At 51.8% G+C, this 25,408-nt stretch overlaps 1 protein-coding gene across 1 annotated transcript; it reads right to left on the bottom strand.

Annotated features, from left to right (window-relative positions):
• Positions 1–23,163: 23,163 nt before the first annotated feature.
• LOC141726600 (olfactory receptor 14J1-like) lies at positions 23,164–24,081 on the bottom strand. Its single transcript, XM_074531548.1, has one exon. It carries the CDS (start codon positions 24,079–24,081, stop codon positions 23,164–23,166), a length of 918 nt encoding a protein of 305 aa, XP_074387649.1.
• Positions 24,082–25,408: the final 1,327 nt, after the last annotated feature.

The raw sequence follows: 25,408 nt of genomic DNA, 5'->3' as shown, positions 1-25,408 counted from the left end.
GGTTGTCTCGGTGTCTCTGCATATCAGGACTGCTGTGCTGAGATCCCACAACTACCCAGTGTCACCGCCCTGAAGCTGGCTGAGACCCTCCTGCCACACTTTGAGAACATAAGGCTCTGTGCCCCCAGCCAAGGGCACTGGATGCTACCTGGAAATTTTGCGCTCTGTGCAGTTCTGGGCCTTTGCCTCAATGGGCCTGGAGTAGCTGGTGCTGAGGTCTTTTCCTTTCCTTCCAGGACAACAGCCACATGCAGCTGCTCTCCATTCAGCTCTTTTGCAAGGTGATGGAGCTGGTAGTGGAAGAGGGGGAAGAGCTTCTCATGACATTCGTGAACCAGAGCCTGCTCCCTCTATTCTTGCGCTGGCACGATGAGAACCTGCACGTGGCCAAGGTGAGGTTTTGTGTGACGGTGCCGCATCCCTGGCAGGGGGCTTGGCCGCCTCCTGCCCTGGCACCTGGCAGGCCCCAGCCTCCCCATGGCCGTGGCACAGCGACACAGGTCCTGTGCCCTGGGCTCGGGTGCCAGTTGCAGCTCTCTGCCACTCTCCAGGCCTCTTTCCAAGCCCTGCTTTGTGCGGCACGCTTCCTGAGGAGGAGGGACCTTGACGAGCTGCTGATGAAGGCGCGGTGGTTAAGTTTGCTGAGAGCCTGGTAAGGACAGCCCAGGAGCTCGAGCCCTGCCCCCGGTGCTCGGTGCGGGGGGCCGGCAGCTGTGGCCCTGCCCAGCACCGCAGCAGGGCCCGCCAGCCTGCGCCCACCCTGCTGCTCCCTGCCCTGGGCCGTGCGGGCCGGCTCGGCCGGTGCTGGGGGAGGGAGAGCCCGGCCGAGGGGCTGAGCCTGTGCCGAGCATTCCCTGCTGGCGCTCCCCACAGCTGCTGCAGGACGAGAGCCGAGCAGCCAAGAGCCCACAGAGGACCCTGCGAGAGGCAGCCCTCAGGTTCATGGGTGAGCCAGCAGCCCCGCGCCCCTCCCTGCCCCCGGCCCAGCTGCTGCCCGGCTACAGTGAGAGCCGCGCCCGGGCCGCTGCAGCCGGCTGGGATGGCCCTGGCAGGAGGCTTTCCTTGGATTTCCTCAATCTGGCCTCTGACCTTGGCTCTGTTCCTCTCTCTTCCAGCTCTTCAAACCCTGAAGGAAGATGAGAGTCCATCATGCCCGAGCAAACTGCTTCAGCTGATCTTTGAAGGAAGATCTGCAGGACTTTGTCTGATGGATCAGATGTACCAGCGTCCATCAACGATTTCAAGTGCCCATTGAAGATGGGAGCACCTGCAGAACAAGATGGACCAGCTGGAGCTCCAGGCACGGCTCTGGCTGCTCAGAGCTGAGCCTGTGGGAAGCTCCAGCAGCTCCTGCCATCTCTCTCCCTGTTGGCAGCCCCCTCCCTGCAGCCCTCAGGCCCTGCCCATCCCCTTTTCTGCCTCCCAGCTCACCCCTTACCTTCACTTTCCCTTAATGAACAGTTTGGGTTTCTCACTTGTCCCGTGTCTCCGTGGAGCTGAAGCGATGCAAATCCTGAGCCTGGGGACACGCAGGGCCCTGCTGCCCTTCTCCTGCCTGCTGTGTTCCGGGCATGGGCAGAGAGGAACAAGGGCAGTCAGGCTGCAAAGGTGCCTGTCCTGCTGCTCCAGCTGCACAGCACCGTGCAGTTAAAGGTCGTGCTGAACACGCTGAAGGGGACAAGGACCCTGGGTTTTAGAAGAGCCAGCTTGAGTATGCTGTGAACCCAGCTGTGCGGGATTCCATGGCAGGCATCCACCAAGGGCAAAGCAATGCTGGAAGGTTTTACAGAGAGCTTCCTGAAAGCACAGCAGTGCTCCATCCCTACACAGGGACAGGAAGAGGGCAGAAGCAGAGAGCGTCGTGGCCTAACAGTGAGCTCTGGGTGTGCCTAAAAGCAGCAGCAGCAGCAGCAGCAGGGAGTGGCTGAGACTCAGAGGTGCGACGGTCCCAGTGGCCGCAGAGCTGTCAGGCAGTGCCTGCACCTTCGGTGTGCTTCTGGCAACTCTGGTCTCCCCACAGTGAGCAATGGCAGCCCCTGCCTCAGGTCCAGTCAGAAACCCAACCAAGTGAGACCAGAGGGAGGAGACCCTTCCCACCTCTCTTGGGCAGGGCTGCAAAACAGCCGCTGCGTCTTCCTGCCCTTCTGTTTGGGGTGTGCTGAGCCCAGAGCCGGCCAGCTTGTGTCCTGCTGTCCCAGGAGTGTTTTGGGCGGGCAGGAGAAGGGCTGTGTGCACAGCGGAGCATCCTGGAAGGGGCTCACCAGAGCTTCCTGCGGGAACAGGCTGCAGGGCGTGGAGGTTCTGGGACATCACACCATAACCAATATGATCTAGTGAAGCCAAATTTATTATCCTTTAAAAGACTCTGTTTAAAATAAGTCTCTGCTATCCACGTGTCTCTAGCTAATACATGATTGGTTAATCCTAGGTGTTCACACATCTTAATTAGAATTCTGATTGGATCATCTAATTTTTTATGCATCTTGCTGTGGTTGTCTGGCCCACCCATGTCTCACTTTGCCAAGCTTGCTGACAAACTTGCTGAGTCCTGATGACTCTTCTTCTTGTATCTTTTTCAAGGATATACCGACCCCAATTCTGAACATGTCCATAATTCGTTCTTTGTGAAGGTGTTCATTGTCCATTATTACAAGCAGGCTGGATTGTGCATCGGCTGAATATGGCCATTGTCTTGCAAAAACTCCGCCATTCTGTCTCTGAGCCAGCATTCGAGCCAGTTAAACAAAATCTTCCCTCTCATGCTGCAAAGAATGTGGAATTAGAATTGGAATGTGACCCTGAAATAGAAGCAGCTCAGAAATGAAAGTAGAAAAAAGTTATTCCAGAAGCTATTGTAGAAGGGACTTTTCTCTCAAATTATGTAGAAGCTTTTCCTGTAGTAACTAATGCTGCAAGTAGAGGTTGAAAACCTTTCGATTGGAAGATTTTAGAAAAGTTAAGAGTGGCAGTTTCACAATTTAGTTGAAAATCCCAACTTGCACAGTCACTTCTGCAGTATATTTTCCATCTAACACATTAATGCCAGCTGATGTGCATACCCTAATATGACTCAGAATGCCACCCTATCAGCAGGTGATGTTTCATAAAAGCTGGGAGGAAAAGTGTGCTCAAGAAGCAGCAAGACCTGGAGTGCAGGGTGATCCTCTGTATGGTTTAACAGCACAACAGTTACTTGGCAAGGGGCGCTGGGCTACTGCCACTGCCCAGGCTGAGAGCATTGATCAAGTCTTGCAGATGAGCCAACAACTGGCATATAATGCTGTCCTTGCACTTCCAGATGGGTTACACACTAAATCTTTTACACAGATCTATCAAAGAAAGAATGAAGACTTTGATAAATTTGTAGACAAATTGCATGAAGCTATCTATAAGCATTCTGATTTAAATTCAGACAGAAAGATACAATTGTATGGACTTTGGGATCATTACTCTATTCCAAATAGCTTTCCCTTCAGTCACAAGAGCCTTCCATCTCTTCCAAAAATTGCCTGCTGAAACTCTTCTGCTCCCTTCCAAATCAGGTCACTACTCCAGCATAACCCTTGAAGCACAGACAGATGACTCTTCAACTAATTATAGTAGAAAAGAAGGGTATTTATTGCAGCGCTGGACACATGTGAACTAGTTTTCAAAGACACGTGCAAGGAGCTGCAGACTCCTGCTCTCTATTTCTACAGAAAAGGTTTTACATTAGGTTTCTAAGGACCCATAATACATAATTCTTACCTGCCTGCTTCGCTTTTTTATCAGCTGAATATCTATTACAGCTGTGCAATTGTACTCCCTTAACTGGGTTGGTGGGATTCTGAAATGAGGGAGTGGTTGTATGGGAGGAAGAAAGCCATCTTCCTCATTGTGAACTCTTCTCCCATGGCCAGTTGGCAAGACCTCTGGACCTCCTGGTCATGGTCCAAGCCTCTCCTAACTGTTCAGTTATTCTTAAGGCAAGGTATTTCTATGGTCTCTGCTTCTTCACAATTGCTTCCTCTATCCCTATCACTCCTAGCTTTATGTTCTTAATATATTTGGTATTCTTTAACTAAGGTATGTGATTTCTTCTAGCTGTATTACCAACTTAGTTTCTTACCTCATTTTAAAATCTTAACTAAAATATGCAGTCTCCTACCATCCCAATTGTATTCCCAGCTGGCCCCTCGACCCATCTGCACTTTTCAATTATCCTAATTACATTTTCAGCTAACCCCTTGACACACCTCAGGCACATCCCTGACTGCCTCTCTCCCAGCAGCTCAGAGCTGCATTGCACAGCGCTTGCTGTGCGCCAGAGAGCACAAAGCAGGCTGGGCTGGTGGGCCTGAATATTTCTGCCAAACACTCTGCATCTCACACCTTTGCTCTGGCTCAGTGCAGAACTGCAGGATTGCAGGCGCTTCCTCCCAGAGCTGCGTGAGGCGCTGGCTCCTGCAGATGGGCCCTGCCAAGCTGTCCCTGCCTCACGCTGGCCTCGCTTCCCTGGCACAAGTGCCGGGCCTGAAGGATCTGCCCTGTGCTCCAGCCTGCCGGGCAGCCCGGCTCCCTGCCCCGGTGCCCAGAGTGCTGCACACACTGCTGGCCTTTGCCAGGAGTGGCAGGGCAGCCGGCAGAAGAGGAGGAATCCTCAGCCAGCCCAGCGGCCCGCGGCTGCCCTTGGCCTTTCTCTGCTCCTGGGCACACTCCAGACGGCCAATGCCTCCAGGCCGGGCTGTGCCCAGCATGGCTGCGCTTCCCCTCGGCAGCAGCCAGCTGCCACCTGGGCTCTGAGAGCGGAGGATTCGCCCGCTCCCAGCAAGAGGCACCCAGGGCCCGGCTGCTGCCTCTTGCAGCTCCAAGGGCCTCCTTCCAGCCTGCCTCTGCCGGGGCTCAGGCTGCTCCGGCCTCTGCCGGGGCTCTGCTGGGGCTCCAGCCCGGGCAAGGCCGGGCCTGCTCTCACCTCACAGGCGCTGACAGCTCTGCGCCACAGGAGACCTTCCCGAGCACCCTCTCTGATCTTTCTGCTTTCTCACTTGCGCAAGGCTCTCCTCCAGCCAAAGAGATTATTGCATTTAGGGATACAAATCCAAGTGGCAGCAATCCCAATGCTCTCCAGTCACAGCTGAAGGCCTGCATCTGCGCAAGATGTTTGGGCTGCTCCATTCTTCCTTTGGTTTTGCCTTCAAATGCCATTGCCCTTTCTGCCTCAACTAGAAGTGTCACAGATGTACCAAAACGGGCCAGTGTGCTGGCCAAAGGCAGTGTGCTCTGGAGATGATGAATGAAGAGTCTTCCCAGCTTTCAAAGCACATTGTGAAAAACAACAATCCCTTCTTTTTAAATGTTACCAGTTTAGTAGCAATAAAATAGTATTAAGATAGTAATAGAAGTTAGAATAATAAGAATTTGGACAATCAGAGTTAGAACAGTAAAGGACAATAAAAACAAAGACATACGGACAGTCCTGGTGCCTCCTGGGCAATTATGCCCCGAAAGCACACAGGCTAACAAAGGATTAGCCCTTAAAAGCAATAGCCTGTTGCATATTCATATATCCTATACATGAGGCATAAATTCTTTTCAAATAAAGGGTGTTCTCTGGTTATTGTCAAGTTCTCCCCCTTAATCCTGTTGGCTCCTCAAAGTCGGGAAGGAGGTGGAAGAAAGTTGGTCTTTTCCAATAAGGACGCAAGAATTCTTTTTTGGGGGCTTTAGATGTCCTGTTGCTGTTATCTCTGGGCAAAGAATTTCATGATTACCCCATCCATTTCTTGAGCTAGTTTAAAAAGTATCTTATATCACATAGTTTCTGTTATGAACAAAAATTCAGTTAGTTTTTTTCTGTGAGAAAAAAGCTACGACCATTGCTGGGCTGCTGCTTATGTTATGGTAATTACGGGTCGTTGTTGTTAATAGTTGTTTTTGTCTTAGTAAAAGCCCTGGCTGGTGTGAGGTAATGGCCCTTCTCCAAGACAGTAACAGGTGGGGACCTTCCCAAACAGTGAGGAGAAGAGACCTGGAGGGGGGGTTATGCAAAGTGACTCCAGGACCAGCATGCTGTGGGGAGCTACGGCTCCAAACACACGGGGAAAACCCCAAAAACAACGAGCCAAATAAGAGTTGAGAGACTGGAGTGATGTCTGGACGTGAGGAGCCGAGTGCTGAGCCTGCAGAGATGTTGAACACCTTCGGAGTCCCTCTCGCCCTGACCACGGGAGTTGTCCCCAGCGCCAAGACTGAAGGAGACAGCGCCGGGAAAAGTAACAAGGGATGGGATCACCACGCTCTAAAGACTCCCACGAGGATGTGATTCCCCAGCTCTGCCCCTAGTGGACAAAGCTGCGCACATCCTCCTCCTCTGAGTAGCCCTGGGAGAGGCGGTGGGAGACTGCAGCCCTGCCTGAGCCGCCCAATCCTGAGCTGATCACTTTTCATAAAGGCATTAAAAAAAGAGAAGAAGTCTCCTGGCCCTGTTTATTTCAGCTGGGGGCGCTCGTCTGGAATAGCCATGCCGCAAGAAGACTCAAGACTGGCCATCTTGGACTTCAGGACAGCTGGGTACCAGGACCAGAGGGATCGGCTCAGGAGCAGCGACGCAGAGGAGCACCGGAGCACCGGACTGGTGAGAAACCCAGTGGTGGGAGCGGGAGACGTGTGCATGTGTGTGAATGAGACGAGGCCAGCAGCCAGACCCTCGACCTGAGAGTGGACCCCTCAGTATCGCGTTTCCGGACTCCTGCAAAGGGACCGGCTGGAAACAGGGGGAAGCACATGGAATTAGCGTGAGTGAGACGTCTCTCAAGGGGGAATAAAGGCCCCCCCCCCCTCCGGGCGTGCGGAGGGAATATTTGTATGAGTGGCACGCACCTTAAAGTAAGTCCTGACAGAGGGAAGTCAGGCAGATTTGTAAGTCCCCAGAAGGATTCAGGTAGCATTTGTAAGTCTCAAGAAGGATTCGCGTAAGATTTGTCAGTCCTGAGAAGGATTCGGGAAGCTCACAAGCCCTGCAGGCAAAAGTAAGTCCTGACACAGGAGTCAGGCACAAACCCCAGCGAAGGAGGCTGTGGTTTGCTTTTAAGTACTGATACGGTGAAGCCTAAAAATTGGCGGGTTAGGCAAACTAAAAATCAGGCAGTTTTTTTTCCTGACTGAGGGAGTCAGGCATGCCCGGATTCTTCAGGCCGAGGTTTCGTGTGTTCAAGTCCCGATAGATGTAAGACCTGACGTTGGGAAAGTTGGGCAATCAAGAGATCGGGCAGTTGTTTCAGTATAAAGTCCTGAGCATCAGGCAAAAATTTGAAGTTGAGTGGAGGAGGCTGGAGCTCCTCAAAGAAGGGTTTTTTTGAAATTCCCAGGCAGTAAAGGCACCTTTGGGACTTTTTATTGAGACCTGGAAAAATGGGAGGGTGTAATAGTAAAAAGACCGGCAAGAGACTGAGGTATATACATCCCAATAGTCCCTTAGGAGAACTGTTAGTAAAATGGGATTCTATAGAGGCCATGGAGGGATTAGATAAAGTGAAAATGATCCATTATTGTATGGAAGTGTGGCCAGAATTAGAGGTGCAAGGAGGATGGCCTTGGTGTGGGACAAAGGATAAGTGGATGTGCCAACAATTAAATAATTATCTGACAGCTTGAGGCGATACTGATCATGAGCAATTATTCTATGTAGCTTGCTGGTTAAAGAGCGCTGTTGGGGATGAAGGGGTGCGAATTTGTAAGGTAGAGAGGAAGAAAGAGGGGAATGAAGGAGGGGATGATAGGACTAGTAAAAGATGGGATCTCCTGGATTATCTGCCTCCTTCTGCCCCTCCACCTTATAATCCTCTTCTTCAAGCACCTCAAATGGCAGGTCCGGTTTTTCCCCCGGCTGCCATCTCATTACCACCTGTTCAAACTCCTCCTTCTACCTCTTCAGCTTCCGCTATGATAAACCCAGTATCCCCTCCAGTTCCTTCTGCACCACCACAAGTGCCTACTCCACCTGCTGCATTCTCCACCCCTTCTCCAGCTGCACTTAATATCCACTCAGGCTCTTCTCCCCCTCCTATTGCTGTCCCTTTACCTCCTCCTAGTTGGGGCACAAATGCCTCCTCGCCCAGTAAACAGCTATCAGCAAATACACCTGCTGATGGGCAGAAAGTTCAGGGTAACCCAGATATCCTTCAAAGTAGTTTGGCATCTGAAGATGGGCCGTACTGTAGCACCAGATCCAAGACCTCCAAGGCAGAGAGACTCTTTCCCCTCAGAGAGGTTCCTATGGGAGGAGTAGTGGGAGGTGTTGGCTTTGTGAATGCTCCCCTAACTGCTTCTGAGGTGAGAGGATTCAAGAAAGAGTTGAGGCATTTAGTTGAGGACCCAGTGGGCATAGCCAACCAAGTGGATCAAATTCTAGGTCCAAATATCTACACTTGGGGGGAGATGAATTCCATCCTGAGTATATTATTTTCCCCAGAAGAGGTCCAGATGATTAGGGTGGCTGGCATAAGAATTTGGGAGAAAGATAACCGTCCAGGACCCCAGGATCCATCAGGCGAACAGAAATTGCCACTAACGGATCCCAGCTGGAACCCTAATCAGGAGGAGGGGAGAAAGGCCATGATGGAATATAGGTCTTTGATAATACGGGGGATCAAAGAGTCAGTTCCCAAAGGAACTAACACCCAATTGGCATTTGAGGGCATGCAGGAGAAAGAGGAAGCTCCTGCTGCCTGGCTTAACCGCCTAAAGCGGAACTTCCAGTTGTACTCTAGAATAGACCCAGACACCCTAGAAGGTCAAATGCTACTAAAAGTCCAATTTGTTACCAAATCTTGGCCTGATATAAGGAGAAAACTGGAAAAGATGGAAGATTGGCAAGAGAAGGACATTAATGAGTTATTAAGAGAGGCATTGAAGGTCTATTTAAGGAGGGAGGAAGGAAAAGCAAAGGCCAAGGCTAAGATCATGGTTGCAGTAGCTAGAGAAAGTGCAGGGGAGGCGGATCCACCACCAGGAGGAGGCAGAGGCAGGCCAGTACTGGCAGGTGCACGAAGGATTGAGAGACCTCAAGTCCCTTTGAGAATGACATTGCTATTACTGTGGAGAGCCAGGACACGTCAGGAGGTTTTGTAGAAAGCTCAGTCTCGATGTGGCAATAGCCAGGGAACAAGATAATTTAGAGAAGATCCTTAGAGGTGACGATTAGAGGGTCAGGGGCTTTACGCTATAGGGGACACGATGCAACATCTAGAAGAGCCCTTGGTAAACTTTGAGGTGGGACCCCGAAATGAAGAATTTGAATTTTCGGTTGATACAGGAGCAGATAAGTCCTGTCTCAACAAAGTTACATCTGAAGTTAGACAAAAAAACAGCTAGGTAGAAAGGATATCCAATACCAAAAGGTTAAAAACTGTTGAGCCAGTTGGGAAAGAAAGTCTCATGCTTATTTAGTGTGTTCACAGGTGGTGTTTGCAGAACATGCCATGCTGTACTCAAAGTGGCATGCTGCCCTTTTCTGAACAATGGAACTGGACTTTCTTCCAAAGTCCTGACCTGGCTGCACTGAGCTTTGGGGTGGCTCCCCCCCTCCAAGAGAAGACCCCTCTTGTCTGCCTTCAACCACTGTGACGGACCAACAGAGATACAAATCCCCTCATCAAGGAACCAAGAACCCCTCTGGCACCCTATTGGCACCCCCATGGTACCCCCCTGGCACCCCCCTGGAAACCTCCTTCCAGAGACTGGGACTGTACCCCCTCCCAACTCGGGGAGGGGGGAAAACCTGCCCAGAGTAAATATACCTGCGAGCATTCGGCCATGAAAACAATGAAATAGCCTCTCTCCCTCCTTCTGTTCCTATTCTTCTCCCCTCCATTGAAACATAATTTCGGCCACCCTTCCCCCAACCAAGAACAGTATATTTTGGGGTTCGGTTTGACTGCATCTCTGAGATCTCCCCAAGGCATGTACCAGCAAGTTTCGGCAGCGGGCACCCCGAAGACATCACGTTCTGGTAGCTATACCCCTTCCCTAACCTTCTTTCCTCCCTTTTTCCCTTATCCTACCCTTCTCTTCCCCGGATCCCCTAACCAAATGCATATTCAGCTGTTATTGGAATATGTATCCCAATATAACCAGTTAGATGGTGCCTAGGCCAGTTCTGACCTTCGCTGCTGGGCCACAGGCAGCTCTGCGGTGTTTTACCTCAAAGATACCTTGGCTGGCGGCAGAGTGCAGCGGGGCACAAGACAGGACTCCGTTCTCCTCAGGGGAGAGCTTCTGGCGATGGTGAAGAAAAGAAGGGAGCGGATTCTGCTAGAAGGTAGCCAGATGTTTATTCCATGAGCACAGATATGTCTGCACTGGGCTACTGCTGATAACAGAATGGAGGCCACATGGTCTCATTCACATTTTAAGCTCAGGACAGGGGAAGGGGAGGGGACAGGTGAGTCACCAACCAGGTGAAGGGGCAGGGTCTCCAGGTACTAGGGTCACCTATCACACGACGCCTTGCTGGTATGTTAGCCTGATTGACAGGGCACACTCAGCGAGGGGCGAGGGGGAAGGGAGAAGGTAAAACAGGATATTGCAACACACCACAACAAGCTGTGGTTATCATCAATAAAATTGCATCATGTTGATTTGTTACTGCAAAACCCCTGTGCCTTTGTTGGTTATTTTTGCACCAAAAAGTCATTCATCGCCCGTTCATTTTGGGCGGACCTTCACAGGGATGGAGGAGTCAGCCCGGTTTCAGCATTATTCACCCCCAAAGCAGTGTGACTCCCCTCCTTCATTTCCCACTGGGAGCTTTACAAACAGGGCCTTGCTGGAGTTGTTGGAGCCCATTGCAGGCAGAGCCTCCTGCTCCAGCAGGAACTGCCTTTCCTGTGCCATCAGCAGGGCAGGTCCCGCTGCAGGAAAAGCCCCAGGCCAGCCCCAGCACAGGGAAGGGCTCGGGCACAAGGGCAGAGTGCTGTGCTGGGAGCTGGGCCAGGGAGAGCCTGAGGCACCAAAGGCACCTTGGCAGCAGCAGCTGCTTGCAGGCCATGGCCAGAAGCCTCCCTTGGCAGCCCGGCCTGGTGGCCACCACTGCAGAGCTGCTGCCTCAGGGCTCATTCCTGGCTGGGCTCTGAAAAGCCACTTCTGCTCCAGGAGCCTGACTGGGAAGCCATTGGCCCCAGCACCTTGGGGACAAGATATTAATGACAAAACTCTTCATGGCAGCAGAGCCAAGGCAGGGGCAGAGGAAAGGGCAGAGCCAGGCCCAGGGGACAGGGCTGCCATGGTGATGGCTGTGAGGTCACTGCCCCTGCAGCAGCCTGGCTGCCCTCAGCAGACATTCTGGCCAGAAGCCTTGTGAGGGCACCCAGCACAGCAGAGACCCCACACTACAGGAATTCTGTCACTGGGGATGAGAGGGTTTCAATGGGAAAGGCTACACAAATCTCCTGCTCTTGGACAATTCCTGGGATGGGGAATCCACTTCTCTGAAAAAACAGCTGCAGTTTCCTGCCACTTTTATAATTGTAAAATATTTCCTCTTTCTAACAAATGTTAATTTGTCCCCATTCAATTTAAAGATACTGACCTGTTGTCTGTCACTGTAGGATTTATTTTAAAATAACTTTGAATGCTATTTTTCCCTTTTCACAGACCTTGGATAGGACTCAAAAATCTCCCAGAATGGGGTTTGGAGGCCTCATCACAAAACCAGCAGGGAGAGGCTGATGGCTCTGGAGTCAGTGGAGTAGAGACTGAGGACTGAAAGGGAATAGTCTGGGAGGGATTGAATGGTGATGTCAGGCTGGAGCTTTTCTTCCTGGAGGATATAAACATGAGAAGGAAATAATGGCACCAAGGGCAGCTGGAGAGGCCCACACTCAACACCAGGAGAAAGGAATTTCCCTGGCAGACCAGGGCTGCAGTGCAGCACGATCCCAGCAGGAGCCTGGAGCAGCCCAAGGCTCTGTGTGGGCAGGCAGAGGCAGGCAGGAGGCAGAGCTGTCAGCAAAGGAAGGGCCCAGCCAGGTGGAGCAGCCGGGGGATGCTGACAGCCTGCAGGGACAGAGGCACAGGTTTGCTCAGCAGCAGAGACACCTTTTCCTCGCTTGTCCCTACCTGTCATCACTGCCACCAGTGTTCTGCTCTCCCTGGAACCTGCGGACACTTTCTCCGTCCTGTCCTTCAATGCGACCCATTAACCCTTCAAGAAAACTTCTGTGTTTCAATTTATTTTTGAGTTTTTGAGAAGTTTTTGAGCACACTGTGAGGGACTGAGTCTGATGCAAAGAGCACCAAAGCCTCAGAGGGTCATTAAAGTCCCTGTGCTGTGTCTCTGCTGCTGAGCTGGGCCGGGCTCCTGGCCCAGAGGCATCTCCTGGCAAGGGCAGTGCTGCAGAGAGACAGCTCTGGCCAGGAGCAGCTCCTGTGCACAGCCCAGCAGGGCTGGGGCACTGCCAGGGCCCCTCAGGGACACCAGCAGGGCACAGACAGAGCTCACAGGGGCTCAGCACTGGCAGGGTCTGTGGGATGGCCCCCTAGGACAGAGGGGGCTGTGTCACAGCAGCACCTCTGTGGCTGTGTCAGAGAGGCACAGAGCAGCTGGGATGTCAGCCAGGGGCTGTGTGACAGCACAGAGTGGGCTGTGTGAGGTCACAGATTGGGCTGTGACATCCCAGAGTTTGTTGTGTGAGGTCACTGAGCAGCTACAGTGTCATAGAGGGGACTGTGTGACATCACAGAACAGGCTGTGAGATCATGGCATGGCTGCATGACATCATAGAGCGTGCAGTGAGGTCAAAGTATGTGCTGTGACCTTACAGAGTGTCAGTATGACATCACAGAGAGGGTTTTGTGACATCACTGAGGGGGGTTGTTACATCACAGAGCTGGCTGTGACATCATAGAGTAGGATGTGAGGCCATAGAGCTGATCCTGCCATCATAGAAGGTGGCTCTGTGACATCAGGGAGTGGGCTTTGACAACACCGGGTGGCTGTGTAACATCATAGAGCAGGCTGTGACATCACAGTAGAGATTGTGAAATCATAGAGTGACTTTCTGACATCACAGAGACGTCTGTGACATCACAGAGCAGCTGTATCACATCATAGGGTGACGTCTCAGCATTGGCTCTGGGACATCAAAGGGGCAGTGTGACATCACGGGAACTGTGTGACATCACGGGGGCAGTGTTGCATCACAGGGGCAGTGTGACATCACAGGGGCAGTGTGACATCACAGGGGCTGTGTGACATCACAGGGCAGTGTGACATCACAGGGGGTGTGTGACATCACGGGGACAGTGTGACATCATGGGGCTGTGTGACATCACAGGGGCAGTGTGACATCACATGGGCTGTGTGACATCACAGGGCAGTGTGACATCACAGGGGCTGTGTGAGGTCCCTGGGGAGGTCACTCTGCCCCGGCCCCCCTCACAGCTCCCCCCAGAGCAGTCCATCCCTGCTCATGCACAGCGGAGTCCCCTGTCCCCCTGGGTCCCCCCGCCCCCAGCCCGCAGCCTCCCCCAGAGGATGTTCCACGAGATCGACCCCAGAGCCTGACACAGGGACGGGGGGCCGGGGCCCTGGGGGTGGCCCTGGGGGACAGGGACCCCCCGGCAGCATCCTCTTTTCTCCCAGGGCCAGAGCCTGGGCCAGGGCTCCTTCACCATGCTACCAACAAGGCCTTGAGAGTGCTGAAAAAATCCCCAGCAAGGGAGCAGCAAAAACCAGATTGAATATTAAGGGACAGCAGCACAAAGTTCCTTGGCAAGAGTCACTCTGCTCCTGACTGGACACTTCAGGCACAACAAGGAAACAAAGCAACAACAAAACCAAACAGAATCCAAACAATCAAACCAGAAATTTACTGAGAACCAGGGCTTTCATTCCTAAGGAAAAGAACTGTTCTTCTTATCTAGGTGCCCATAGCCAGAATTGGGATTTCACCTCCAGTATTCCCTATTGTGACAGAGTGGAGGAGTTTCTTGGCTCAAGACATTTCATATGTTGGGAGTGTTGCAGTGTGTTGCAATTTCCGGTTTTAAACTTCCCAGCCCCTTCCCAGGTGTGGCAATATCTCTCTTCCCCTTCCCCTTTGCCCCCTGCTGGGCTGTCAATCAGTCTTAACATTCCAGCAAGGCCATCCTGTGGTTGGTCAGGTTCAAAAGATGCCCCCGTGCCCAGAGGTCATTGGTCTGTCTGGGTGTCATCGTTCCCTGTGTTATGTTTGCCCAATTATCCCATCAAAAAAACCAAACAATATTTAAGAAAGCAACAATTTTAATTGAATAATTTTAGAAAATATATAAATAAGGGACAATTTGGTTCAAATAATAGCGCATAAGCAAAAACAACCACGGGGTACGGAGTGCAGGGTTCAATGACCCTTGCTACTTCACGTACAAGCTTGCCAAGGAAAATTCACCCCTTATATGCCATGTGTCAATTCCATCTCCTCCTATATTCAGTTCATCACTTTTCTGTCTCCGCCTTCATTACCACCTTTACCACGCATGCGCCACCACTCGGTTTGGTGGTCGCACAAGTCTTTGGGGGTCATCAGGTCATCACTGATGAAGGCCCTGTAGTCTTCTTCATTGTCTTTTAATTCACCTTTGGGTTACACATGCACACCAAGCCAGTACAATGTAAGCCAAGACTAACGTATCACTGCATCTACATATCAAAGCAATAAGTGCTTTATAATTAGCATTTTCTTGGACCCAACCAGGTTCTTGGTCATTTTTAGCAACTGTATCTTCAGCTTCTTTCCTGTGGTCCTTGAGAACATCTGCTGGGAAGGGGGGGTGGGTGGAGCCACTCATTTCCCTCTCTTCTTTGGCATTACAACTTTTAACTATTTACTATTTTATTATTCTCAAATATTAATTACTGTATCAATATTGATTACTGTTTCAATTTTTATCAGAACGAATCATACCTATTTCCCACACCTGAGACCCTGCCCCTCCCACCTGGTTGGTGGCTCACCTGTCCCTTCCCTCCCCCTTCCCCCGGAGCTTAAAAAGTCACTCAGGCCATGCGGTCGGGATTCTGTTGGAGCTGTTACCTAAGATTCAGATGTCTGTGACCATGGAATAAACTCTTGATATTAACCCTCTGGCAGAATCTGTCTCCTTTTCCTCCTCACCTTAGCTTGAAGCCTTCCCACCTGAGGCAAACTGAGTTTCTACAAGCCTGGACTTGTTTCGGCACTCAGTTGCACCATCCAGGCAGCCAAAAGTGTCTCTGAGGTGAAACACCACAGTTGCTGCCTTTGGTCCAGGAGCAGGGGTCAGAAGAGCCCAGGCACAATCTACCTGGTAATATTGGGATCTTATTCCAATAGGGGAGGAAGGGGCAGGTCCAGCCCTCCCCTGCCCTGGAACCCCAGCCCTGCCCTGCCCATGAACCCCAATCCCCCCAGAGCCTCTATGCCAGCCCAGCAGTGGCTGCCAGTCCCTGGCACAGCACAGGCAATGCTCCACAGCCACCTCTGCAGCCCCAGCCCAGCTCCTGAGGGACCAAATGACCCACAGTCCCAGCTGGGGGACGGGCCCAGGGAGACCAAGGGGGATTGAAGGCTGAGCACAAGGCAAGCACACATCTTGGCCCTACCTGCTATTGGAATTTCCATCTAAACACTGCTGGAATCCTGGAGCTGGTACCTCTGTGTATGCTCCTCTGTATCCTTTTTGCCTCTCTCTCTTTCTGTCCTTTTCTTCTATTGCACTCCTTTTGCCAATTTGAGTAATGTAAAATTCCAATAGCTTAGAGTTTGTGAAGTTGAACGGGCCAAGTCAGTGCTTTAAGAAGTGTTCTGTGTTAATTGAATGTCATATTAAATCTTTTGCCAAAAATTCTCTGACTTTCTAAAGTTACCTGTAAAGACTGTTTGGTTGTTTTGAGCTCCTGAGGATCTCTTGTTGGTTTTTCTCCAGGAAGTCCAATTCAGAATACAGAAAAAATTGTAATTCCTTTTAAATATCTCCTTGACAGAGTTTTCTACTGGATGGAAGTCAGGGCTTGTGTGTCCTGCTTGGCACAGCCCAGGCAGGGCTTTCCCAGCCCCATTCCACACCCCATTGCCCAGCTGGAGCCGCTGCTGCCTCTGAGTTGTGCTGCCCCAGCCCCAGGGACGCTCTCCTTGTCTGCCCATTCCCCCACGGTCTCTGGGCAGGGATGGCCTCACTGGGGGCTGCTGACATCCTCAGTACCTTGGAGGCTGCTGCTGAATTTTCCTGCTCCAGAGGCTTGTTCAGCCTTCAGCTCTTCAGTGCAGGAATTCAGTGTCCCAGGGCTCATTAACATTCAGAACAGCTGAATGTTCTGAATGTTAACATTAACATGTTCTCATTAACATTCAGAACAACAGAATGTCCGGTTTATCTCGGCTGTTTGAGGGGCCTGGAAGGCCCGGGGGTGGCCTTGGAGCAGCCCACGTGTCGAAGGACGAGAAGAGGCTTCAGTTCTTCTTTCTGGTTTTATGTTTATTAATTGTTTATCTAAAAGATGTTCTTTCAGCCTAACAAAGATCCGCTCAGCAGTCAGCCATGGGCACACTGTCTCTGCCCTCCCGGGCAGCCACGTATCTTTATACCCATTGTGACGTATACAATATTTATCATTTTTCCCCAATACCATCTATTCTTATAACTCGGTGTACTCTCAGCAATAACCAATACAAAGGTGCCACCGTGGCCAAAGAAGATGGAAGAGAGGAGGAAGAAGAAGGAGGGCAGGACACACCCCAATTCCTCCATCTTACTCCTCTAAACCCCCCTGTACATAAATCCTAAACCTTGTGTCTCACTCTCTAATTAACTAATCCCTTCACCATTCACCCGGTGAAGCCCTCATCCTTGTCGTCTCCTGTGTAGGGTTAAAGTCCAGTTACCAGACACTTCTGGCAACATTCCAGGAGTCCCGAGCCCCCCCAGGGTCTCGGTGGCTCAGCATCTCAGGACTGAGATCTTGAGATCCGACAGATGGAAGTCAGGGCTTGTGTGTCCTGCTTGGCACAGCCCAGGCAGGGCTTTCCCAGCCCCATTCCACACCCCATTGCCCAGCTGGAGCCGCTGCTGCCTCTGAGTTGTGCTGCCCCAGCCCCAGGGACGCTCTCCTTGTCTGCCCATTCCCCCACGGTCTCTGGGCAGGGATGGCCTCACTGGGGGCTGCTGACATCCTCAGTACCTTGGAGGCTGCTGCTGAATTTTCCTGCTCCAGAGGCTTGTTCAGCCTTCAGCTCTTCAGTGCAGGAATTCAGTGTCCCAGGGCTCATTAACATTCAGAACAGCTAAACAAGCTAAGCTTCTGGGAATAATTTGATTTAAGTGTTCAAATCAAATGTGTACTTAATTAGTCAGATTTCAGAAGCCAATTCAATGTGAATACCCTGAATTTAAAAAAACAGCAAGAAAATATTTTTTTAGGTCCTGTAAATTTTTTTACTAGTTGTCATGGTTTGAGCCTGGCACAGAGCCAGTGCCCCCCATGAAAATGCCCTCACCCTGGTGTCTGCTGTGAGATGTGACCAGGAATAAGCAAAACAGGCTTTAGCTTAAACATAAAGAACACTTTATTACCTAAACTACAGGAAAATAGGGAAAAACTATAAGGAAAAGAAAAAAAAATTGAAAACCTTACAAAAAAAACCACTTTCCTCCTCCCCACTACCTGACTTTCTCAATCCGATACATTCTCCCAAATCACCAACTGCCCAGCCTGGCACCACACTTTAGTATACTCAAACTTCAGTTCATGAAGAGGAAAGGAGTCCTTCTTGTTCCATAGGCTTCCCCTGGAAACACACTGAAACCTCGTGTGCTTCCCTGCCACTTCGGCACCGCCTGGAAAAAAGTCGTTTTGCCGCTTGTGACATCTTCCTTCCATGCCCAGTGCTCTCACCACTGTGCATGGACCAGAGCTGCTTTTAGGGTTGTCTTTCAAGGATGCCTTGTCTCACTCCAAAAAGGCACAGTCTCTGCTTTGGGACATCTGTCCCCCCCATATTTTTCCAACCCCCTGGGGCCGGGGGGTCCTCACGATGAACCCTCCTGGTTCTGAGCCACTGCTTCCCCCTAAGTGCAGTCTCTGTGTCACAGGAACAAACGGAGTCCATGGCCACAAGAAAAGTCCAGCCAAAAGGCCACTCCAAATCATCTCTCCCCATTCAATCATCTCCACGTTCTTCGGGCCAGGTCCTTGTCTCATCTCATCTCTTATCTCCCTTCTTATTCAGCTTCGAGGAGGATTAGCATTTTTGCAAGGCCCCAATCATGAAAGAAAGGGGTTAAAACTTTCAGTCTCTGTCTGTCCCGGAGCTGCGGCACTCCCACACACGCTGCCGCTCCGGCCGGGCACTCTTCCCCCCCTTTCTCCTCCTGGGCCGGCTGCTATCACATTCGGTGTCGCCGGCTCTCTCTCTCCCTCCTGGGGGGGGGGGGGGGGTGGGATGGCTGCCCGAGGGCTGACTCCCTGGGATCTTCCACCCTTCCATCCTCGAGGGCCTCCTCACCTCCCATCTCTGTCCAGGCCCAGGGCCTACCACGTGGCTGCCCCTCCCCCGCCCAGCAGCAGCGGCTGGACAGGGGAGGGAGATCTGACCTCTTCTCCTCCACGTCCCAAGAGAGCCTCCCACGGCCAGAGCCCTGCTTTTTAACCCCTGTGTATTCTCGGAGGTGCGTCCAAACCCCACTGGCTACACCAGGTGTCAGTATCAAACTCCGAACATCCATTGGTTTGACCACAGCATCCCAGAATTCCCACTCCTTCCTGGTCAAACCACCACACTAGTAATTCATTGAAATGTGCAATCTCCAATTGACATTGAATCCAAGTACCTCCTCATGCAGTTTGAATGGGTATGAAAATCAAGACCTTTCATGGCTGACAATCAGTCAGACTCTGTCCCTACCCCCACCGCACCATTTTCCCCATCCAATCTGGCACTCAGAGCAGCCTTGTGCAAATCTGAACTTCCTCCAGCCCACACTGGACCTAGCCAACAGACCACAGTTGAACAGGATATAACTTAATAAAAATTACACCATTAAAATAACAATCACACAATTACAAACTCTTCCCTGAGCTATGTGCAATGTCCCAGCATGTCTGATGATTCCACTGTTCACAACTGGTTTGCATACTAAAATTAATTTTTGACTAATGTGGTTCTGTGATAAATATAAACACAATTAAGTTCTTGTATCAGGATTCTTGTCCTGGACTGAGGACACAACAGCTCAAACAATTCCTGATTTGCAAATCTATCAGTGGTGGATGGAGAAGGGAGGTCAGGCTGCTCTTGGTGTTGAGAAAATGCTGAAAACAGCCTGACTCATTTCATCTGCTCATGCCCTGGCTGATCTCCCCTCTTTCCCCTTCCACCCATTGGCTTTTGTCTCCCCCCAGCCCCCTATGAAGAGCCTGGCTCTGTGTTCTCCATCCCCTCCTGGCTGGCACTGCCAGACTGGCATAAGGAGCCCCTCAGCCTTCCCTGCTCCAGGCTGGACCAGCCCAGCTCCCTCAGCCTCTGCTCACAGCCCAGGGGCTCCAGCCCCACCTTGGGGCCCTTCCCAGACCCTGCTCCAGCTGCCAGACATCTTTCCTGCCCTGGGCAACCCAACCCAGGCCACAGTGACCTGGATAATCCCAGTCCTTGCGTCCTGGTCACACAGCCCTGGCCCCTTGTCCCCTGTCAGGCTCTGGGGTGGATCCTGTGGAACATCCTTTGGTGGAGGCTGTGGCTCCAGGTGGGCCGGGGGGATCCCGGGGGACAGGGACCCTGCTGGGCATGGACAGCATTGGAGTTGTTGGGAGAAACTGTGAGGGGGAGCTGGGGCAGAGTGACGAACCCAGTGACCTGACACAGCCCTGCTGGGATGTCACACAGCCCCTCTGGGATGTCACAGCCCATTCTCCAATGTCACACAGCTGATCTATAATGTCACACCAGAGTCTGTGTGTAGAAGCGAAGGGAGACAACCCATCCTCTGATCAGCATTGAACTCCGATTTATTGATCCAACATGTACATTTTATAACCGTGTTAATTAAGTTCATACATATTGCAAAACCTGAGCTCATCATTGGCTACAGATCACACAGCAACCCCTCCTTTTGCTTTCAATACCTGTGGTTTGTTACTGAGACCAAGACTTGTTTTTCTCATCCTGTTATGAACGGTTCTCAAGGCCTCCATGGTTGTCACTTTGCTTTCCCATAACCATCCAAATACAAGGTATTTACTTGTTATTAAAAAAAAAAAAACCTGAGAACACTGTGTTTACAGAAACGTGCCTGGGAATTTTGTTATTTACAGGATCAGGCTTGAGAATTTGCTGCTTACAGCTGCCTTTTACTTTTCCATCAGCTGTATTTTTTCATGGCCTTTTTTTCCTTCAAGCCATGTCTGAGCAAAATTCACCAACATCTGTGATGCCATAGTCTGCACTGTGATGTCAGACCTCTGCCCTGTGATGTCACAGCTGGATCTCTGATGCCACAGAGGCAGACTATGATGCCATGGCTGCTCGATGACCTCACCAAACCCACTCTGTGATGTCATAGCCCACTCTGTGACCACATGGTACCAGATGATAAATTGTCTTCACCAGGTGAGCTCACACCTGGAGCTTGTTCTCCACAACCCCAGGCCTGTGGAAACCACAGAGTGCCCATTGTGTGAGAAGGGAACTGGAAGTTCAGCAGCCTCAGTGTCCTGCCAGCTCAGCCAGGCCCATGGGAACATTGGGGTCCACGAGCACCAGGGACCACCAGGGAGACCCCCAGGACAGGAGAATGTATGGGTAAAGTGGAGGGGAAATGTGTTAATGATTTTGGAGAAATGATTATCATATGTATGTTTAGTCCAGGACAATCAATGAATATGTATGCAAAATACAGAATATAAACAGAAACTTTCCTGTACTCAGCATGCACAGCTTTGGGAGGAGCTCTCCCCCGTGCATCCAGCTGAATAAAGAATGCTGCTTCCTAATGCTACATTGGGGTTAAGGAATTTTCTGTTTTACTAAAGTTTTGGTAACACTCCCACTGCCAAGGAAAATTCTGTCTGCTGCTGTTCACAAACAGAGAAGGGCTGGTGGCAGATGTGGGGCTCAGAGGCTGCCTGGGACACAGTGACCATGAAATAATGAAGTGTTCAATGTTCTGTGAAAGAGGGAGGGGCAGCAACAAAACTTCTGCCCTGGAAATAGGAAGGGCAGACTTTGGCCTGGTTAGGCTGCAGATTTGGGGAATACCTAATCAGGTACTGATTGCTTTAAGGGAAACAGCCCTTAAAAACAAAGGGGTCCTGGAAGGACGGACACATTTCAAGAAAGTAATCATAAGGGGGAAGAAGCAGCCTGTCCCAGTGTGGCAAAAGATGAGCTAGTGAGGAAAATGACTGGCCTGGCTGGGCATGGAGCTTTTCTGTAGACTCAGGGGTGGAAAAAGGACCAGGAACTCAGGAAGTCTTTAAGGATGTTGCTGGGTCATGCAGAAAGTAAAGCTGAGAGTTGAAAACTCTATTAAAACTTAACCTGGAGGGTTCTGCAAAAAGAATAAAAATGTTTTTATAAAAAAAATAATAGCAAAAAGGAGGAGGAGTAGGAGAACGTCTACTCTTTATTGGATGCAGTGGAGAATATAGTAACAAAAGATAAGGAAAAGGCTGAGCTACTTTACCCCTAGTTTGTTTCAATTTTCAATATTAGGAGAGGATATCCTCAGGACAAGTGCTCTCCTGAGCTGGTAGATGGGCACAGGGAGCAGAACAGCCCCTGGAATCCAGGAGGAAGCAGTGGGTGACCTGCTGAGCCACTCAGATGCTCACAGGTGAATGGGATCAGACAGGATCCATCCTATGGCAATGAGGGAGCTGTAGATGAGCTCCCCAGGCTGTGCTCCATCATTTACCATCAGTGCTGGCTCAGCAGGGAGCTCGCAGAGGACTGGAGGTGCCAGTGTGAGCCCATCCCCAAGAAGGGCTGGAAGGAGGATCTGGGGAGCTCCAGGCCTGTCAGCCTGACCTGGGTGCCCAGCAAGGTTATGGAACAGATCACCTTGAGTGCCATCACAGGGCACCCACAGGATGGCACTCACAGGGCACTCCCAGCTGATGGGAACAAACTTTCTGGCTGAGTGCAGAGGCCAGGACAAACCTGGGTGGTTTCCCTGCCATCCCCCAGCCCTTGCTGGCCCCAGGGCTGATGGCATTTGTGCTCCCTCAGGTTCATGTCCCCACAACAACAGCATGGGGGTGCTCCCCCTGCTCTGTGCAATGCAAACAGGGGCTGCTGAGCCAGTGCTGCTGTGTCTGTGCCTGCAAGGATGGGGCACCTGTGTGAGCTGGGGAGAGGCCAGGGCTGCAGAGGGGGGATGTTGTTGGCAGCTCCATGAGGACGCTCTGGGACAATGCCCTGGGCTGTGCAGCGCACTGGGAATGGATCAGCCCCTGCTCTGCTGCTCCTTCCCGTCTGTCCCAGGGCCCTTGCAGAGCCCCAGCCCTGCTGTTTGCCCCCAGCCCACCCACAGCCAGCCTGGGGCTGCTCACGGGGGTTTCTGTGCTGAGCATTGGCCTGGGTGTGTTCTTGAGAGAGCCTGGGCAAGGAGCCTGGAGCCCACAGCCCCTGGGCTGAGGCATCAGCGCTGCCCCAGCAGTGCCCATGGCCTGTCCCTGCTGCAGCCCCGGCACTGCCACCCCCAGGGCTGTGCCCGGCCCTGAGAGCACTCAGGCCCTGCAGCAACACCAGGGCCACCAGGGCAGCGGGACAGGGCCATGGCAGCAGCACTGGCAACACCAAGTGCTGCTGCTGCTGGGCACAGCTGCTGGGCCAGCACTGATCTGCCCCCAGCTCTGCACACAGACATTGCTGCTGCAGCTCCAGAGAAGGCAACAAAAGGGCTTCTCTGCAGAAGTGTTTGCGAGGACATTCTTTAGTTCATTTAAAGTCATCAAAAACCTAGCCCCTCATTGACACAGTGTGTGGCCACATGGAAGGTGGAGAGAAACACAACGAATAATAGTACAAACAATGACATATATTTGTGGAAAATATTAAAAACTACAGCAAGGAAAAAAAATACTCCACAAGCAAACCAACAGAAAGTATCAAATATGACTTTGTTAGAAGTGATTTGCTGAAATTGGCAAGCAGTTTATTGTTTCTGAAATCATCCAGTCATCAGTCTCCACACTGCAGCCTTGAGCTCCTGGTTCCTCAGGCTGTAGATGAGGGGATTCAGGGCTGGAGGCACCACTGAGTACAGAACTGTCAGGGCCAGATCCAGGGATGGGGAGGAGATAAAGGGGGGCTTCAGGTAGGCAAATGCTGCAGTGCTGATGAACAGGGAGACCACGGCCAGGTGAGGGAGGCAGGTGGAAAAGGCTTTGTGCTGTCCCTGCTCAGAGGGGATCCTCAGCACAGCCCTGAAGATCCGCACATAGGAGAAAACAATGAACACAAAACAACCAAATGATAAACTGCTAGTAACCACAAGAAGTCCAAGTTCCCTGAGATAGGATTTGGAGCAGGAGAGTTTCAGGATCTGTGGGATTTCACAGAAGAACTGGCCCAGGGCATTGCCGTGGCACAGGGGCAGGGAAAATGTATTGGCCGTGTGCAGCAGAGCATTGAGAAAGCCACTGGCCCAGGCAACTGCTGCCATGTGGGCACAAGCTCTGCTGCCCAGGAGGGTCCCGTAGTGCAGGGGTTTGCAGATGGACACGTAGCGGTCGTAGCACATGATGGTCAGGAGTGAAAACTCTGTTGCAAGAAAGAAGATTAGTAAAAATAGCTGTGAAGCACATCCTGTGTAGGAGATGTTCCTGGTGTCCCAGAGGGAATTGTGCATGGCTTTGGGGACAGTGGTGCAGATGGAGCCCAGGTCAGTGAGGGCCAGGTTGAGCAGGAAGAAGAACATGGGCGTGTGCAGGTGCTGGCTGCAGGCTATGGTGCTGATGATGAGGCCGTTGCCCAGGAGGGCAGCCAGGGAGATGCCCAGCAAGAGGCAGAAGTGCAGGAGCTGCAGCTGCCGCCTGTCTGCCAATGCCAGCAGGAGGAAGTGGCTGATGGAGCTGCTGTTGGACATTTGTGCTGTCTTTACATGGTGATCTGCAAAAAAAGAAATGATGGGGTATCTGGGCTTGGAGAGGACTTCAAATATCCCAGCACATCTTGGGGGCACTTTCCCCCCACTACCTGCCAAAGGCTCTCCCTGCCAGCAGCTGCTTCCCTGTGCTCAGGGCCGGGCCCTGCCAGTGCTGCCAGAGCCCAGCCCAGTCCTGGGGGCTCAGCTCTGCCCTGCAGACCCCTCCCAGCTCAGGCACTGCCCAGGGGCAGCTCTGGCTCTGCAGGCTCTGATGGCAATGTCAGAGTAACCCCAAGGAGGCTGGAAAAATAACACTGATGCAGCCTCTAAGGGGTCCTGTGGTGATTGCTGTTGCTGCCTGCTTTATTCAGATCTGAGAGAATTTTTAAATTTTTCTCAACCTGAACTGAAAGATTAATATCTATGTGCAATTTCCAACCCAAAGCAGTGGATTAAAAAAGCAGGATATCCCCTTTTATGCAGCCCCTGCCTTCCTGTGCTCCCTGTATAATCTACTCGGAAATGTGCTGCAGTTAAATGTCACGCTGGAAGTAGTCCTGACCAATGCAGCATCCTCACCACACAAGGAGAACACTTCCAAGCCTGACCAGCTCTCTCCTCTCACCTAGATCTTGTCCCCCAGTGCTCGGAGCAGCTGCCAGGTCTGGCTGAGAGCGTTCCCTGGCAGCAGCAGAGTCCCTGCCCCAGCACAGCGCCCTGGGCTGCAGGACCCTGCTCTGCAGGACAGCCCTGGGCACCCCTGGCTGCTCTGCACAAGAGACAATCAGAGAATGTACTCACAGGGTCTGTAGGCACTGGGATGTTCCAGCTTGAGGAGATCACTCCAGGAGCTGCAGCTGCATTGTCCCGCAGCCGGAGGTTCCTGTGCCAAGGGCTGGCAGTGATTCTGCTCCAGGCACTTCTCAGCCCCTTCCCAGCCCTGACTGATTGAAGCTCTCTGTGCCTCTGTGCTGTACCCAGGGTGGCTGCAGGCAGTGCCCCAGCCCTGCTGGGCTGGCAGATGTGCTGCTCATCAAGAGAAATGTGCTTTTGAAGCTCTTCTTGCTTACCAGGAGCTGCCTCTGTGCCAGGAGCCCAGCCCAGCTCAGCAGCACAGACACAGCACAAGGACTTTAATGAGCCTCTGGGGCTTTGTGCTTAGGCCCTGAACATCAGTCCCTGAGAGGGAGCTGAAGAAACCTCTCCAGAACTCCAAGTCAGAATCCAACTCCAAAGTTTCTTGGACTTTTAATGGGTCCCACTGAGGAATGCAAAGGAGAAAGTGTCCCCAGGTCCCAGGCAGAGCAGAGAACTGGAGGCACTGATG

This window comes from Zonotrichia albicollis, chromosome 36 (genome assembly GCF_047830755.1).
Source record: "Zonotrichia albicollis isolate bZonAlb1 chromosome 36, bZonAlb1.hap1, whole genome shotgun sequence".
NCBI classification, from domain to species: domain Eukaryota; kingdom Metazoa; phylum Chordata; class Aves; order Passeriformes; family Passerellidae; genus Zonotrichia; species Zonotrichia albicollis.
This window is presented reverse-complemented; position numbering and strand designations above follow the sequence as displayed.